The sequence below is a fragment of the Condylura cristata genome, unplaced genomic scaffold, assembly GCF_000260355.1.
Source record: "Condylura cristata isolate star-nosed mole 26May11 unplaced genomic scaffold, ConCri1.0 scaffold00002, whole genome shotgun sequence".
In the NCBI taxonomy this organism is placed as follows: Eukaryota; Metazoa; Chordata; class Mammalia; order Eulipotyphla; family Talpidae; genus Condylura; species Condylura cristata.
In genome coordinates, this window is record NW_004567103.1 from 32,770,374 (window position 1) to 32,789,957 (window position 19,584).

Genomic DNA, 19,584 nt, shown 5'->3' on the forward strand with positions numbered 1-19,584 from the left:
TATTTTAAGTCAGGTGCTTTTATTTTGTTCAAATAAAAAAAGAATCTTCTGTATAGATATCATAATGAAATGGACCATTGAAAAAGCCTACAGGAGGTATTTTAGGTGACCCCAAAAGCATGCTGCCATCTGAAGAGACCCGACAGGTTGGTATGACATTGATAAGTTTACCATGTGGGTGCGATTCTTGACCTGGTTGATTTAGGGCTTGATTTTTGTCATTGAACCATTAGAAAAGCTGTCTCACATTAAGCAATTCATATAGTAGTTGTGTTTCACAGCCAAAAATATAATTGACATAAAGATAAAAATACTTGATAACAATCAACAAATTCTCAGAAAACAGATTTATGAGGGTTCAAATGGTAGTAAGGTTTCAAGAGAATACAAAGGAAATCTGTTATAAGTTATGTTTAATGTCATTAGGACAGAAAGCCCAATGCAAACACCCTCCAGGGTGAGCAGCCTTGCTGATGGGATGAAATACCCTGTCCGGAAGCAGAGATGACCCTCCTTTTAGGCAGGCCCCACCAACTTCTTCCTCTCTGACCGCTGTTCTAATCTTTTGTTACTGACCAACATCAAATGCCCTTCTAGTGGGCATATTCTTCATGTTAATGCCTTCTACCCTTCTCTGGCCTAAGAGTGTAGTTGTCTTTTTTTTTTTCTTAATTGAATAACAATTGTTTGTATGATGATATAGATTATAGGTGTACAGATTTACAGAGCAGCATCCGGATGTGCTATATTCTCATCACCAAGAGTCTAGTTCTGTCATCAGTGTACAGCTCACCCCTTCCCCACCTGTTGCCCCAGCATCTTTTTGTTATGATCCCCTAACAGGTTACTAGAAGTTTGGAAAGAGTATATATTTACCAGGCTAACTTGTGGAGGGTGCATTCAGTGGGATAGCTGTTCTTTAATGTTTAAATCATTTGGAGAATCTAATATATATTCAAAAATTGGTCCACTTTCCAAAAAGGCAGTTTTCAGCATTAGAAAGGGGAAGAGTACTAGATGCTACAAGAGGCACTTTCTGTGCCTCTTCATTTGAATCTCATGGCCTCTGTAATATGTGCTACTGCTATTTCCATTTTACATTTGAGGAAAGATTGGAGAGATGAGAGAGGTTTGCTGAAGGACATATATACCGAGCGCTCAAATCCAAATTTGAGCCACGGAGTGCTGGGGCTCATGTCCTCTACTTCCATTATTGCAGTCTTAAAAAAAAAAAAAAAAGTGCAGAAAAGGGCCATGTGGCTCATCCATTCAAGGGCTGGCACTGTCTGCTGCTCTTGTGCACACGTCAGCCCCCTGTACCTGTAGCTGTGTGTGCTGGAGATGGCGATGCCTCTAACTGTACTGGGTCATGGGCCTTACTCCATCACCCTTGCAAGCAGCAATTCTGGAAGATAACAGCAAAAATAGCTAGAAAAATGAAATAATTTTTTAAAAGACTTGGGCCCTCCCTGGTGGCACAAAGGTTAAAAGCGCAGTACTGTGAAGCTCACCGGAGCCACTTCAGTGCAAGTTCAATCCCCGGCCAGGGAGGTGACCCGCATGGTGCAGCAGACCTCTCCTGACCCACGTGCTACTCTCCTCAGCAGTGTACGTCTTTGATCTGCCTGTTCTGCTCCCCACTCTGTCTCTGGTGAATCCTCTCACCGCCCCTGCACCTTTGGCCTATACCCCAATTCAGTATACATAAATAATTTTTTTAAAGACATAAATATAAGCCACGATCGTGTGCCTGGATGTCATAGCACTGTCAAACTGCCATAGACACTTTGAAATGCTTAATTTCTACTTGGTCATCCACTGGCAGCAGTGTGTGTACATGATAACCAGCCCACAACCACACTTTGAGTAGCACATACTGTAGACGTGTAAGTAGTCAAAAAAACTAATATCCTAGATGACTATTTGGGGAAAAAAAACATTTTTTAATTTATATTTACTGATGCCTCCTCAATGAAAAGTTGCGTCTCAACTCTTATCTCCAGCTACTCAATGCAAGTAGGAACTGGATGCTTTATTGAACAGTTTACTAGGTGTAGGCAAACATTTAGCATGTTGTGTACTTTTGGAGAAAGCAGTAAGATGATAGATTTAAATGTGTCAAAGTACTGAAAGCCAGGTTCTGGCAAGGAATGGGACCACACTGCTCTTGCCATTCTCATTTGCCACCCAGCAGTAGCAGCAATATTTATGGAATGTGCAGTGTAGATCAGAAAGTTCATTCAAACATCAGCGTAGCCTGTATGCTCACCTCACATTAATGTTACGGAGGAGGATCCTGAGACCCAGAGGGGTTAGGTGTGCTGTGTGCAGGTTTTCACTGGCAGAGTTGAGACTCAAATCCAGACACCGGGGCTCCAGACAGCAAACTCCTAAACGGAGCACTGTGGGACCCTTGGGTTGCCATCTCTAAAATCTGGAACCTCCCTGAAGCTACAGTAGGGCAGGTGGCCCTGCAATAACACCCTAAGGCAGATGGGAGCAGTGAGAATTTAACCCCCACCTGGAATGGCTCATTTCTTTCCCATTCTTGACATCAGCAGGTTTCCTTACTCTCTCTATCTCAAGCTGCAGTTTGTCCTGGCATAAGGTAAATGAATTTCTGATTTTAGAAACCATTCCTGTGTTCCCTCACCCCTTCAACTTTCCCATCTAACACCAGCCTCCCTGCTTCTGCCCAGTGGTTTGGATTCCTGAAATGTGTTTTGCTTAAATGACTTGAGGAGTGATTGGGTGTCCTCATGCACCAAAAGACAAACTTCTGAATGGAAAATCACCTGCTACTTCCTTGGAGTCACAGCATGCCCTCATCTTTATGAAACATAATTTTAAGTTTCAGCTTCTCATGCTGGAGATAGGAAACAGAGAGGTCTCCCCAAAAATAACCTTTCATACTTGTACTGTCCAATATGGCGGCCACAAGTCTTATGTGGCCTTTTAAGTCAGAAACCCAGCTCCTCAGATGCACCAGCCACGTGGCAAGTTCTGCTACCTGTGGCTAAGGCTATGCCCCAGACAGTGCTCAGCGATGCCATCACCTGGGACTTGGAGCTCTGGCTGAGCTTGCTCCTCCTGATGCCTCTGGCACTGGTCAGCATCCCTACCAACCTCTGGATTTTCTCTGCAAGGTTGCGAAACCATCACAAATCACCTCCAAAGTGTAAGAGTTCTTACAGCTAACAAAGCGCCAAGAGTTTGAAGGTACCTGATATTCAGGTATCTGGAAATAGCCAGAAAGACCTATGCTATAATACCTAGCAATACAAGCACAATATCTAGCAATGTTATTGAGCTATAGCTAGCAATATCTAGCTATACTATCTAGCAATCCCAAGTCAGAAGCAGGAAAGCCTCCCTGACCCCTGGGGCGGGGTAAGGTGCTGGGTGGGCCATATTTTGGCACCAGAGGTGTCAGAATGCTGGTTTATGTTCTTGATCCCATAACATAAGCTGGTCTCTTTGGAATCTCCATGTTTATAGTGGGACAGTGGTATGTACCATATTGGTGATATGAACAAGACAAGATGATAATCTCGTCAGTATGCAGCAAGCGCCCAGGACTCTGGATGTGGTTCTTGTTTTCTCAGATTCACTGCTTACACCAGGTGGAGTGAGGATTACTGCTTAAGTGACAGTCCCAGCAGCCCCACCGTTCTGTGCTGGAGGAAAAGCAAATCAGAGGGAAGCATCTAGCCACTACCTGATGTGTGGCCCAGTGCAGGATTATAAGCCAATAAGGCAGCATATTTTTCCTATGACCTCCATGGCTTTTCATGAGGTTTACTGACTAGTAGAGATATTTATTATAATCATCTACTGTTCTACTTAAGGCTTTGAGTAATTGTTTATAATTAGCAACTGCCTCTCATGATCCACACAAGCTCAACACTCAGGTAATTCACATTTTCTACAATCACAGGGAAAAGAGTATGAAATAAGTCATTAAGGCAGTGATTACCAGCCAGGCTTTGTGACACCCCTCGGGATTGCCAGGGAATCTCAAGTGGCGTTATAAAAAAAATCAGAATTTAATTGGAACTCACTTTAATATTTTTTAATGGCATATAGCACTTTGAGGACAGGAAGAAAAAGCCACAAAGGCCACAAACCCACAAAGTTGTCGCTCTAAGAGGCTGGAAATGACTGCATTATTGAACACAGTAAATGTTTCATAACAAAGGTCTGCTGAATCTTGGTCTCATTCTTTACAGAGTGAAGTACTTTTATTTGGTCACATCTTTATCATTTAAGAAGTATTTAAAAATGGTATTTATTTTTATCTCAACATGTCATTTGTGCATTTCCAAAACAGCAGGCTTTTCAAGAAATAAATCAGAACTGTAAACACAAGACACAGTATAAGTTTTTGACTTCCTACAGTCAATTTCACAAATCCACAGACTGTACATTCATAGGTGAGGTTCAGCCTGTCACCCATCTCTTTATTTCTATAATTACATAAGCATAATAAATACATCTGATTTTAAAGGTCACTTAAAATGAGTCATGATAATTTACAGTACAGTACGTTTCAGTTCAAGTGCAAAAATAACTATTTGCTTAATTCTATTTCTTCCTGTAATTTGACTTTTAAGCTGTGTTTTGTGGTGAAGCTCAATGTTCAAGTGTAGAGTATCTTCTCCCAGATGCAATTTGGTGCTCTATCCCATGACATTCAGAAGTTTGGTGTCATGGAGAAGTCCTCACTTTACACTTGATCCTGTCTAACCAGGGTCAGGGGCAAGGTGAGTTGCTTGTTTCTAACTGTTCTTTCCTCTTTCCTGTGCTCATCCACAGCTATTACACCCACTACAACTGACCTCCATTCAGCTGAAGCAGTGTTACCGTTTCCACATCCCTCCCTCAAGGCTTCCTGTCAACCTCAACTTTCATTTTAGCAGCAAGCTTTATGCGTGTTTCACCCAGCCATTGTTCTAGCAGTAGTTGTAATCTTTACAGTAGCTTACCCATGTCTGGACTGTCCAGTGTCTGACCGTGTTTCCATGGGAAAGAAGTTAATGAGATTTGTTCCCTTAGTCATTGGAAAGTATAGTTGCTTCTTAGTCCCCTCCTTTCTATTCCTGGTTTCCTATCACCACCTTTCCCCTCACCAAAAACAAAACAAAACTGACCTATTCTGTCACTTCTAAAAATCACATCCCTCCCCCAGGCACTTATATCTTATACTGTTATTTGTAAATAGTACTGCTTAATTAAAGAAACCCTTAGGAATTCAGTGATAGTTTTTGTTTTATTCCATCAACTAGCTGCAGCCCAAATCACTATAAAATTATGAATAGTGACAAGGACTATTTACAGTATCCATATCTTTAGTAAAGCCTTAGCTATATCAAGCCACCAGGTACTGAGTTGGTGGGTTGGTCTGAAATATTCCCTCCACTGGTCTTAAAGCCCATTTAAAACAAAAGGCATTTTAAAGCTCAGCTTAGCTTGTGGTAGTCTGTAACAGCTTTTGCTGCTGAAAGAATTGACTGTTTTCATTATACACCATACACATATAAAAATATATTTGCTAAAGATATGCCAAGTTTCTGACGAAACTAAAAAAAAAAAAACAAAACAAAAGCGTATATGCTACAAACTTCTATCTGGTTACTTTTTAATGTCTTGTAACTTTAATCTCTTCAGAAAAAAAAAAACTATAGATTCTCTTTCTTCTTACATTAACAGCCAAATAATTAGAATAAATAATGAGAAGAGGGAAATCAGATCAGCTGTCACCTTGCAATACTTGCAACACTTCCTTTCCCTCCACTTAGTATATCTGCTGGTTTCAACGCCCTTTCTGCACTGACGGAGAAGTCCATCGTCAGCCTCACCGATGGAGAACTCAAGTCCTCTCTGCACTTCATTCCCGTCTGGGGTTCCTGTGGGATCACGAAGTTCCCTTGCTTCTGCCAATGTGTACTGTAACTCCTGGGTGGCATGTGTGTGTTTCCATGGTAATGATGAATTCAGGTGTTTAGAAGCGAAGGTGGCGCCATGCTCCTTACGTGAGGCGTGTCCGGGGCTCACGCCTCTCCTGTCCCGGCAGAGAAGCCATTCCATGAAGTTGTGAGGGGAGCAGGCCACTCAGTGTCCTCCTTCGGCAGGAGACTGCTGGCCCCCGCTCTCCTCCGCGTGCTGCGCCACACCCGGGTGAGCTGGGCTGCTCTGCGTCGGAGGTGCCGCTGGAGGGGGTGGCTGACTTATAGATGGGGCAGAATGAGTCTCACCAGGGACAGGCCGCACTCCACTGGCTGGGGAGTTTTCCCTATTCTCACTGGTCCCCTGAAAGGAAAAAACGGGAGATGACCCTCAGTGACAGCAAATCAACCTACCACTTCCGTACTGTTTTCACGCAGGATACAGGAATAAGGGGGATGGCATCCTGAAGTGAATAAGTAATAGGCGGATAAGATGGGACATCTTACCTTTCATCTCCTTTCCTATGTGCAACTGCCAAAGCCGCATGAAAAACACAAACACTATAAGCAGAGGTATTTTATAGATAAAGCAAGATTATTAGCAAAATGCCGGTTGCAACTCGGAAAATAACTCATGACACAAATATTCCCTGGAACTTCACCAGCCACCAAGTTGCCAGGTAAACAGCCTGGCAGTGACACGCAGGCCACTCTGAAGACCACTGAATTCAAGAGTCAGAAGGCCTCTCCCCCACACACACACCCACCCATCCAGCAGGAAGCACGAACGACACTCTCAGCTGCAGAAAAGGCCAGGAAAGGATGTCCTGAAATTCTGTCCTGACATATATTTGGGATGTTAAGGTATGAACTTAAAAGTTAAATCAGATTTAATATCCATGTAGAAAAAAGGGAATATGAGCACTTTTTTAAAAAGGCTTTTTTATTTATTTAATTTTGCCTAGAGGAACAGGAGTATGGGCCTTTTAAGCCTCACTATAAGCAGCTGTGAGCACACACTCCCTCTAGAGTTCACACACAGCCCAGTCTGCAAAAATGCCACAGTGCCACATTCCACGCCACATTCCACGCCACATTCCTGCTGGTTGCAAATGTTTTACAAATGGATTTTCCTCTTCATTTCTAAGAGCAGAATACCACCATATTGTTATTTCTGCTACTGACTCTATAATGTAAAAAAGTCTTAGTATAACAACTTCTTCATAAGAAGGCCAACTGGTTTTCATTCACCTGACCATACCAGGAAAAAAACGTTTCTTAAGTCCAATAGGCTTCTGTGTAAATGAAGATGTGTACACAAAGTACTGAAAACACCACTATTCCGGCAGAAAAGACCACTCTTTCTCCTGCTTCCGCTCCCACTGCACATCCCCCAGATGCTCCTCCCGTCCCGTAGTCTCCTCCTTGACTCAGCAAAGTATTCCTGTGAGCTTATAAATAGGATCATGCATCGACCAGTGTTCATTAGGGCTATCAGTGAAGAATCAGATTTGGCTTAAGTTCGAGAAATATGTACCTTCACATTAGTTCAATTAAGGTGGTCCATATTTTATAAAAGGAAATAACCTAGAAGGTTTTAAGGCTTTCCCCGTATTATTTCTTCTTATGTGTCCTCTGAAGCTACTCGATAGAGTTGACATGACTCACCACATAAAGAGAGTGTTTCATATAAACACAGGGAGTAGACACAGGGCCAAGCTGTCCACAGAGGCCACTTCGTCATTTTCCAGAGAGAGTATATAGTTTGAGTTACAACTACCCACACAGTTTATCAACATGATTTGACTTTACTCAGAGACCACACCTCTCAGGACAAGAAAGTCACACCTTATTATTCAGATGAGGCCACCTGTAAAATGACATTTACACTGAATTAGGTGTCCTCTGAGACCCATACCAGGTTCAGGGTAGTAATTCATCAAATGTTTATTGAATTCTTATCTATAATCCCACTGGAATCTGAGAATTGCAGAGATTAATACAGATATTTCTCTAAGACAAAACTTGTCCTTACTACAAGTGTTATCTGTCAACACAGAAATTGTAAAAAAAAAAAAAAAATGAAGAATGTACCTTTTCTTTCTTGTAAGAAGTATCACTATTGCTGTGAAGACATCCTGAATCCCATAAGACAAAATTTTCCCTCTGTGAAACCTCTTCAATGCACTCATCACAGAGTACTGAAATTACTTGTCTACATGTTTATCCCCTTCACCAGACTTTCCAAAATTCTAGCTGAATACGTTAACAGAATATGAAAACTACTGAGCCCACTTGGTAGGTCAGCAGAGGAACTTCACCTGTAGAGGCTGTATTTCAGAAGCTCGGTTTTCTCTTGTCAGCTGTATCATCTCTTTAATTTGGTAGAGTGCATAGACAAAGGTCACCCAGGGAGAGGAGCTGACCCCCCAGGCCGGCTTGTTTACATCCTCCTGTTCTTCCTGGTGCTTGGTTTTCTTAGGTGGAAGTCTGGGCTCGATTCGTGACATTACATCTTCTGTCTGTTGCTGAACCAAGTCAATGGTTGCTATGGGAACAGGACTTGAGGGAACAGGAATCCTTTCTGCCAACATTGTCTTGTCTGGAGAGAAAATCATGTTTAAATCAATTTTCAGAGTTTTCTATACATTTAACCAAATGTAAAAGTAAGTAAAACAAGTGGATGGTCCCATAAGCCTGTTCTAATGTGGCGGGCAGCTGACACCTGCTGTGTACCAAGGGCTTCATCTTTGCTTGCGCTACCACTGAGCAAATGAGCATGCATTTAATCTTGCAGAAATTCCTTATAGGACTTAATACATTAACTTATATTTATGAAACGTATAATTCACTTCCACTAACATCTATGGAACACAGGTATTACTGAATGTTGCCTTAGGCCCACTCACAGGATTGAGATTTTTAGAGATAAGCATCAAACAGGAAAAGTTATCTGATAACTGCCCTTACTGACCTTTTACTGAAGGCATGGACCATGATTCAATTAGGATTACAAAGGTATAAGGAAATCAGTATTGGTCTTTTTGTGTAACTTGCTGGCATTAAAGTCTGCCTTTGGGGTTTCTGCCGTAAACTCTTTTTCTTAATGGAAGCATTTCAAGTATGTGAAGCGAATGTTCCTCAAAGGACAAGACACCAAAGAAGATAAACCAGTCTTATTGTTAGACCCAGGAGGTGAACAAGAATATTTGTGTTCTACTGATTGGCAGTCTTCATTTAAAAAAAAAAAAAAAAGATTTAGCTTGTCCTCATCTACACATTATATTTGACAAAACCTCTTTTTTACAATTTTAATGAAGTTCATGCCTTACTTGAGAGAAAACTTCAAATTTAAGGTACAGACTTTTTTTCAAATGAAAGTTTAAAAAAAAATAGAGATTACTACAACTCCCTTTCCCTAAAATTATGTATAGATTTATAGGTATTTAACTGAAATTTTAAGTTCTTTTAAAGGACTTAAAACTAGAGAAATGTGAAGCCATTACTTCTCACATCCCTATACTATGAAAGAAAACAAAAACAAGAAAACCTCAAGCTACTTAAAAACAATCAATATTCTTCTCTCCAACAAGTGCACTGATAACAACACTGAGAAGACCTAGGCAAGCGGATGTGTTGTACACCTGTTACTACCTCTGGTTTCTGAGCAGTATGTATGGAACTCCCTCCTTGGTTCTACCTTTAGAATCATTAAAAAGGACTGGATACGTTTACCTTCTTCCTCACCCGGCACTGCCAACCACTGGATCAGGGAAAAGAGCAGTAGGATGACCAGGCAAGCCATGCCAATGCCTCGGAAGGTTGCAGCAGCCCCTGTGAGCAAAGATAGAGCACTCTATAAGGTGATCCAGAGAGCGCTCTTCAGAAACTGTTAATGTGCTAACGTTCAGGGCAGAGGCAGCAGACAGAGCTCAGGGTGAGAAAAGCAAACAGGCTTTAGCTTCATGTAGGGAAAATAAAACAGGGCTGGCTAGATATCAGGAGACCCAGCTGGCGGTACTGGACCTATCATTGATTAGATTTTAAAACTGTACTTATAAAGGGCCATCTTTGAGTGTCTTTCATCATAAAATTCAGTTGGCCTCTCCTTATGAAGATGATGATCTAACTATTAAATAGCCCCCCTTAATTAGTACTTGAAACAACAGAACTCAAACAGTGCCCTAAACTCAAGACAACCCCCTGCCCACCTTGCATAGATGCGGCTGAGTAATCAAGATTTCTGGGGCCCATAATCCCACTTCCATCCCAGCCCTGTATTTCCAACAAGGGATGCCTGACAGGGCAGACAGGCTGTGATCATAGATGTAGTGACGGTACCAAAGCTGCATAGAGAAAGATTTTTCTGGCTCAAAATCTTCTGATAAAGTCCTGCTAAAATAATGGAATTTCTTCCCTCTAGCATTACCATGGGCAGGTTTACACTAATTTCAAACCAGAAGCACCTGTGATTTTTCATTTGTTGGGCTCCTTCCAGGTGCCTGCGTGGTTACAGGGCAGCGCTACACGTGGAAAGCGCCAGAAACGCCAGAAAGACAACGCGAGTACTGGAGTTTAGTTTCTGGCAGCCCTCAGTAGTAACCTGAGTATTTATTGAGTGGTTGCTGAGAAATCCTAAATGCGCATCAAAGAAGGAAAGAAACGCCCATTCTTACCGAAATAGTTGACTAACACGCCTCCAATCATGGCTCCGCAGCCCCTGCCCAAGCCCAGGTGAAGGCCCTGCAGGATGCCCTGGGCCGACGTCCTCAGCTCCGGGGGGACCGCCGCACTGAGGTAAGAAATGCATGCTGCCCAGATAGCTGCGTGGGTCACTCCTGGAGAGGAATGGGAGGGATATCTGGTCTTCAAATTCTCTCGACTTACTCATTTACGTGAATAGTTAAGTGATTTCTTTAACGTGAATATACTCAGTATATATATGTGTATAAAATCAAATATATCCCTTTGTCAGGTTCTATGTGTATATATGTCTATGTACATGCTTAACCAAGGGATATATTTTATTTGTGCAAAAATATACATAAGAAATTTATCATTTTAACCAGAAATTTTAAGTACGGCTCAGCATTATTATGAAACTCATAGTGTTGATCCAGCAATCCCACTCCTAGGTATCCAAAAGACACAAAAACACTGATTCAGAAAGATACCTGCACCCCCATGTTTATTGCTGCTTTATTCACAATTGGAAAGACATGGAAACCGCCCAGATGCCCAAAAGTGGATGACTGGATTAAAAAGATGTGGTACATATACACAATGCAACCAAAAAAATAAATAAATAAATAAACACATGCCTTTTGCAGCAACATGGATGGAGCTAGAAAAGATCATGCTTAGTGAATACACCAGAAAGAAAAGTACTGGATGGTTTCTCTCATAACAGAAATATAACGGACCAGGCAAGAAAATAATAATAATAATGAACAGCTGTATACCAGAGACATTTTATGGGGTAGAGTGGGGAATGAGATAAAAAAAACAATGGGGGCAGGGAAATGCACTGGACTATGGTGATGACACAGGATGATTTGGTGATGGGAAGCCCAAAGGGATAACAGCTGAGATGGGAAAATGCACAAAATGATGTAAAAAAAAAAAAAAAGTATATATTATTGAAAGAAAGAAACTCACAGTGTTGTGCAATCATCACCACAATCAGCTCCAGAATTTACCATCCCCAAGTGAAGCTCTGTATTTACCCAACAATAGTTGCCCCAGCTCCTGGGAACCACTACTTTGCTTCCAGTCTCTGTGAATCTGTCTGCTCTGGTAGCTCACATAAGTACAACCAGATAAGTTTGTTCTTGTGTGTGGTTTATTTCATTCGTCATGCCTTTAAGGTCCATCCATATTGTAGCATGTGTCAACTTCTCTAGTTTTTAAGGCCAATATCCTATATTATGTAGATAATACATTCTGTTGATCTGTTGCTGGGCCTTTGGGTGTTTCTCTGCCCTCACTGCTGGGAGTGCTGCTGCTCTGTGTGCTGGCTGGTGTGCTATATGGGAGTCCCTCTGTCAGTTCTTCTTGGTCTGAGCCCACTGTTAGTGGAACTACCAGGTCATATAACGATACTATGGTTAGCCTATTTTCCATAGTAGCTGCATCATTTTATGGTCCCACCAGAAATTCAGGCAGGTTCTAATCTCTGCATCCTCATTGGCACTTGTTTTTTTTCCACTTTGTTGTTGGTCTTTCTAACAGCAATCCTAATGAGCGTGAAGTAGTATCTCATTGTGGTTTTGCTTTGCATTCTCTAATGACTAGTGATGTTGAGACTCTTTTCTATGTGTTTAGTGGTCATTTGTGGATAGATAGGTAGAGATTTATTTATGCATATAAGAACTGGAGTGTAGGCCAGCAGTGTGGGTGATGAATGGATACACCAGAGACAGAGGGGGGAGCAGAACAGGCAGATGTACTGAAACACACTGCTGAGGGGAACAAGGGGCTAGACAGGAGAGGTCTGCTGTGCTCTGTGAGTTTGCTCCCTGGCTGGGGACAGAATACAGGCCTTGGGGTGGGTGGTCATAGTAATAGCACTGGGGCTTAACCCGTAGGCCACCAGGGAGGCGCTGTATATATAAATATTTTAATAAAATATCTATTCAAGTCTGTTGCCCCTTTTTGGGTCTTTTATTTGGTCTTGAATTGTACAAATTCTTTATATGTGATGTGTATCAATTCTTATTGGTCTCTTATTTTGATATTAAGGTTATGTCTAATTGCTTTATTATAACTAGCATCATAATTAACATTTTCACGATACCTATTCAGGTATCCTGTAAATACATTGGCTCTAATCCTACAAATGGAGTAATGATTCAAAGGATATAGCAATTTTTATGCCTTTTAATATATAGCTTCAATTTAGTTTCCAAAAGAATATACAGACCACTTACAATACCTTACTACTAGTTTCTTGTTTTTAACACTTGTTGGGAGGGAGAACAGGATGAAGATAACAGGTCAAAAAAAAATTTGATTACTATTTTAATGTACAGCAAGTGTGTGCTGTCTGAATTTTAGTCTTCTTTTAAGGGCACTGCTTAAAATATGATAAACTTAAAAATTTTATAACTGGTTTTAAATAGGTTTTATAATTGGAATAGATTAAGAAATCATCTGGTTCTGCCTAAATTAAGTCATGGGCTTGCTCCCTGGTAAATAATCTCATTTGGCGATAGTTATCACCAGAAACTCTTAACCTGTTTTGGAAAATTAAACTAATATATTAATATTCATTTAAGATGTAATATGACATTAGTCTTGTTTCTGGCCCAAATGAAGTAAGAGGTACTGGATTTATCTTCCTTCCCAAAACAACTAAAAACTGAATAAAAACATGAAATAATAGTTCCCGAGACACTGGCCATTGGCACTAACAACGATTCCTGAGATAGGAAACAAATGAGGAGACTCACTTAACTGCCTGGTGACAGTGGAGAAGGTGCAGCACAGAGAAGGGGAACCAGTGAGTGCAGGAGGTGGGGCTGACGGTCTGGGGAGACCAAGGCAGTTAGAGCTCCAAGGCAGAGGACCAGACAGGAGACAGCTTCACAGGGAGAAAACTCTAGAGATCTGCAGTGGGTTCCTCCCAAGTTTTCAGAGTACTGGTCAACCAAAGAATGTGTTGAAAGCATCCACACCCAGGAAAAAAACCACCCAAAGCATTCTGGAAAACAGTGCTCAGCTCCCATAAAAGACAAGGAACACAACCTGTCTCCACCAGCCAAACTGGAAACACTCATGATTCTTGGGATTGGGAGAACACCCAGGGCCTGTGTTAAAATTATGAAAGAATCAGCCCTGATACAAAAATATGCTCTGGTCCTTTCTAAGTAATCTTTAAAAGATCACCTATCATACCATTTCCAACTAGTTTAGTTGGAACGAAACTCAATATTTCTAGAAATTCAAGATACAAAAATATCCAGCACCAACAAAGTAAAATTCACAATGTCTAGCCTACAATCATTACCAGGAGTGATCTCACCTAAGATCATATCTCTATAGTGGAATAAACACTATTTTTACTGGGTCTGTTAATTATATAACCTATAAGTATGCAACATCAAAATAATTGTTCTTAGGCATATATATATATATATATATATATACACACATACATATATATATATATATATTAGTAATTATTTCAACTTTTTTTTTAAAGATTTTATTTATTCATACAGAACTGGGGTACAGGCCAGAGATGCGGAGGGTGAGAGGATACACCAGAGACAGAGCAGGGAGCAGAACAGGCAGATCGACGAAGTACACTGCTGAGGGGCACAGCGGGCGGGGTCAGGAGAGGTCTGCCATGCCATGTGGTCACCTCTGGGGCAGTCGGGGATTGAACTCATGCGGAAGTGGCTTAAGCTTCTTAGTGCAGTGCTTTAACCCGCTGCGCCACCAGGGAGGGCCTCAACTATGTTATTTTTTAACTAGCCAGATGAACAAGCTGATTAGATGTAGTATGCATATGTGATTCATGTCCACAAAAGTCAAACACAATATTTGCTTTATCTGGCTAAACAATGTCAATACTCTAGATAATGCCAGATTTCACAGAATTAAATAATGCCTGGATAGAGTCTTGCTTATAAAGGTTGACATAGTAGTATACAAAGGAAATATTTTTAAATATTCTCATTTATACTATTAATAACTCTGCTAACTACATTTCTTTTCAGATACACATGTTTTCTCATTAACACCAAGGGAAAAAATCAGAAATACTCCAAGAAATCAAATGAATTTATTAAAAATTAATTAGATTCACTAGTAACATCCACCATGCTTTGGAAATCATTTTTTTAAAAATAGATTTATTTATTTAGGCATACAAGAATTGGGGTGTAGGCCAGAGGTTTGGGGGTGACAGGATTCACCAGGCACAGAATGGGGAGCAGAACAGGCAGATATACTAAAATACACTGTTGAGGGAAGCAGCAGATGAGACAGAAGGGTCTGCTGCCATGTGGGTCACTTCCCTGTCCAGGGATTGAACTCATGCCACAGTGGCTGGCAATAGCTTTAAAGCACTGAGACTTTACCCCTGCGGCACCAGGAAGGCCTGGAAATAATTTCTTAAAGATGAATCACAAAAGACCCTAAACCATATGAAATGGTTATAAACTGACATTCATGGTGATGCCAAATCTACTGTCATGTCTGTATATCAGCAATCAATTGCAGTATTTATAAGTAGATAATTGTAACCAAAATAGTAATATTTTTGTTATATATTTAGATCAAATACAATTCTAGTAGTTACTCTTTTAAGTATAAAGTCCTGGGTATACAAAAACTTCCAATGATAAGACATTTTTTCTTTCTTTTTCTAAGACCTTAGGCCTTCTACAATAATTAATGCATATTCCATCAGAATGACTGAAATCAGGATGCTTTTGAACTGTTCTTAGGACCTGTTGTTCTTGACATTAACTACCAGTTATAAAAGATTCTCTATGGTTATATTTCCAGAGTTTCCTTATTGCTTTTCAGGACTGATTAGATAATTGAGAACTATTGTCTTTAAAACAACTCAGGGCATTAATTAACTGGAAAAAAAAATAGTAATGTATACAATAATTTTTTTTCTCTGGTATGAAACAGAAGATGAGATACTCTATATGCACCAGCATTTTCCAGGCAGATGTACAATTAAATATGGCTTCTTTAAAACATTTTATTTCAAAATACCACATAAATGGAAGAATCAACTAGTAATCTTGATAATCTGAAATGCCTGTCATTTACTTTTACTATTCATAGATTAAAAAATAGAATCTCAGCTATTCCTTTGGGTTCAACCTAGTGCTTACATTTTGGGGGAGACAGTTTGGAAAAATTATCTCTGAGTTCATTTTTTTTAATAAAAAAAACACACCTTGCCTTTTTGACGTTGGTTTATGTTTTCAACTCTTTGAGGAAGCTGACTATCCTTCAATTAAAAATTATAGTGTTGTCATGGGGGGAGCAGCTGCAGCATGGGAATGCTAATAAAGAAAGAAAACATTATATTTGGACAGTATTTCATTATTTCTCTCATGAGCCCAGGCCATTAAATTAATTACCAGGCTCATTCAGTGATGAACTGAAGTCAATCTTATGCAATCACTCTGAAGAGGTTACATATATGAAGAGGTTAAGGGATCTGATATATTATGTTTACAATTAAGTTAGTCGTATTTTCTTCTACCAGTTTTAAAATAGAAATTAAAAGGAAATAGTTCTGATATTTTTCTTTTACGGTGCACTGTATTTTCAAATTTCAAAAACTGCATACTTTAGTATTTAGTGATACCTGTCAACTCATTCTGCTGCACGAATCTAGGGCTCAGAGAAATTAAATACCTTGCCCAAAGAGACAGAACTCACAGGTGGGGAAGCTGAAATACCAGATAGTCTAATTCAAATCTGACCGCTTTATGGTTCCCAGACTGTTGCATATTTTGGTAAGTCACCCTAAATAATTTATGTGGGTTGGAAGCCTAAGTAAGTAAATGATTAAAATACCTGGTGTTTTCACAGATGTATAATGGATGGTAGGATTGTCTTTTAAAAAAAAAACTATATATCTTTTAAATTTAGCTTTAAATCCCCTTCATTTTATTTATAAATTCTTGAGAAAGAACTATTATTTAAGAGCTTTAAAAATTATAAAATATTGACTATAGTCCATTTGCAGAGGTTTTTAAAATTAAGTATAGTATCTTTTCCTTATGTACATGACATTTTGTTGAATTAAAAAAGGTTAAAGCAAGGTCTTTGTATTTAAGAGTTAAAAATCTTAGAAGGTAAAACTAGTATTTGTAAAATAATTATGTAGTGATGAAGTACCAAACTACATAGCACAGCTGATAAGTTTGACAATAATTCAGAAGGGGAAGAGCTGAATAATGGGATGAATTGCCAGAAAAGAATGCTTTGAACAGAAGACATTTAAAATGAATTCTAAGTAGACAAAGTAATTTCTATTTTGAAGTAAAAGTTCTATAAGATTTATTGTAAAGCATGGGAGTAGCCAAAAAAAATTACAATTTTTATGGCTTTTATGATTAAAAGTTATTTTTAGCAATAACACTAATGACTTTCATATGTCAACTTATTGACTGAAAGGCTAAACGTAGAGAAATTGTCTGTCTTGCATGTTCATGTGACAAGCTACTTCTGTTTCAAGGGTTAAGTCAGATTGAAGTATCTCTAGAATTGCCACTGTCAAATAAGCACTGGAGAGCCATCCTTTCTAATTTCTTCATGCTCTTTTAGAACATTATGAGGAGGAAAGCTGAATAGGCACAATAAATAGGAGAGCAAAGCTTACTAATGTCAACTCAAGCTCTCCTATAGGTGACATTAAAAAGCCATCTTTCATCAAAATTTTACCTTGGCCCCACTGACTAAGCTTCCTGTAGACAACGGTCTGATACAGAACTCATTTCAGTCTTCAGTGCTTGAGCTATTAGTACCTCAAAAGGATATCTTTAGTTAGTTAACAGGACTAACTGGACGAGACTGGCCTGACTTAAGTACATTTTAGTAGCCAGAATAATTTTGATCACATTCATCTTAAATTTTGGCAATCTTCACATAGGATGAAGCATAGCAAATGTGGGTTTGATTTTTGTCAAATGTTTCTATTCCTGACCACGATTGTGAATGTTTAAAATCTCATACAGAGGAAAAAATTCCTATGGGTTTCTACTATGACATCTTGAAAAATATAAATGATCCCAGCCCTTCCACCTTACCTAGCACTTAAGCCCACTGTCTCTATTTAAAATAAATCTCCGGTTCCTTATGGCAAGAAGTATGCCTTTTGTTTTGTAGTATGGTGCCACAGTTGCCTCCTAGCAACATGCTTGCTGCAAGTGGTAGCTAAACTGCTGAAAGGATAGAAAGGTGGGAGATGTGAGAACTGTGAGAAAGATCATGGAAAAGAAACAATCTCACAGGTCCCAGCAGCAGCCAACAGTTTAACCTTAATCCCCAGCAATCCTTGCCACAGCCTTCCAAGGAACCTAGAAAGCAAGAAATGTAATTCATCCTATTCCATCTGTTAATTATTACCCATTCATCCTGAGTTGAGGAAAGCTGAGACCATCAAGAGTCCCAGGGAGTGAAGGAAAGAAAACTAGCAACCCTTCTCCTTTTGTTACAACTTCCAAAGAGGAAGAGAAGGCAGCTGGAGATATGAACTAAAGCACCCTTATCTCCTAGCCTCAATTGCCCACCAGGGGTTACTAGTTCTCAAGTGTTAACAGGGTGAAGTAAGTGGTGATAGGTTGAAGACTTAGACCTCAGCTCTGTTTTTGTTGTTATTGTTAAAGATGTATTTATTTATGCATACAGAATTGGGTACAGGCCAGAAGTGCAGGGGTAGTGAGAGGATTCACCAAAGACAGAGTGGAGAGCAGGACAGGCAGATGGACTGAAATACACTGCTGAGGGGAGCAGTGGACCAGGCAGGAGAGTTCTGTGGTGTCATGTTGATCACCGCCCCCCTCTCACTCCCCACCCAACTCACACTGAAGGGTTAGCTTGCCATGCTGTGTCCTAACCCACTGAGCCACCAGGGAGGGCCCTCAGCTTTGTTTTTAAAGAAGACCCTCTTGTGTTTGAAATCACGGAATTATCAGAGTCAAGATTATCATTGATGGGAGCCAATATCCCATTTCTCAACCTCTGATTCCTAAAACTAGTGCTTGGGAATCACCAGGTAATGATTCCCATCGAGGAATTAAGGGCTGTGTATCATGATAGTGTGCTTGTCCTGTAATTAAATCACTCAGTGTTTTGTCATCATTGTGTCTCGTCTTTACTACACCCTCAGTAGAGTCACTTTAAGTACAGGAACTTGAAAGTCATTTGGACAAGCCTTATGAAGGTGGGAGAATATAAATTGCCCAAAACAAGCCTTTTTCAATCAAAAAGATAATCCTCTGATGCAGAATTTATTCTGCCTAGATTATCAACTATTTTCTGTAAGTGGACATGGGTCAAACAAAGGCAAGGATTTTGGTTTTCTTATACTGCCAAAATACTCAGCACACGCTTCTGTCAGGGAATGAAACCATGTTCTCCAGATTTAGACACAAAGGGCTCTGTGGAGCTGGTAAAGGGACCTCTGTTAGAATAGAGACTGTATTTGCAGATCCCCTCTTTACTTGGGTCTGTTCAGCAACCGGGTTTCCACTCACATGAGGAGAAATAAAACGAAACACAAAGCTATGAGCCGTAGCCTGCCACAAAAAAGCAGGATTCCTCTTCAGATGCAAAATTTGGCCAGCTTCCTAAATTCTGGGATAATTGCCCTGAGGTGCACACAAATCTTATAAAAATATGGCCAATTCAGCAGCTGGGAAATCAAATCCATCCAGATGAACTGGGGCATTAACGCTACATCCCCTGCGAGCACCATTCTGCTTCCCACTTCTTGCTTTCGCTCACAGCTCTGCTTGCTGCTAAAGGCACTCTCTTCGGCCACCTGGTAGATTCCTGCCCACCCTTCAAAATCCAGCTCACATGGATTTCCTTGGGGATTCTTTCAATAATGTCTTCAATCACCTAATTCCTTCTTCACCTAATTCCCTTCAAAGAGCCC

The 19,584-nt window shown here is 40.1% G+C and overlaps 1 protein-coding gene across 2 annotated transcripts in view; it reads right to left on the reverse strand.

Annotated features, from left to right (window-relative positions):
- Nucleotides 1-4,422: 4,422 nt before the first annotated feature.
- The window catches only part of MFSD6 (major facilitator superfamily domain containing 6), a 55,317-nt gene continuing 40,155 nt past the window's right edge, over nt 4,423-19,584 (reverse strand). Inside the window, exons 4-8 of one of the 2 annotated variants that reach the window (XM_012727782.1) lie at nt 10,622-10,783; nt 9,681-9,779; nt 8,267-8,547; nt 6,453-6,477; nt 6,217-6,309 (exon numbers count right to left, since the gene is read on the reverse strand). In XM_012727782.1, the coding sequence (XP_012583236.1) occupies nt 6,299-6,309; nt 6,453-6,477; nt 8,267-8,547; nt 9,681-9,779; nt 10,622-10,783 (578 nt within the window). In that variant the 3' untranslated portion in view covers nt 6,217-6,298. Of the gene's footprint in view, nt 6,310-6,452; nt 6,478-8,266; nt 8,548-9,680; nt 9,780-10,621; nt 10,784-19,584 lie in introns of both variants that reach the window. The other variant, XM_004674437.2, reaches the window with a different exon arrangement.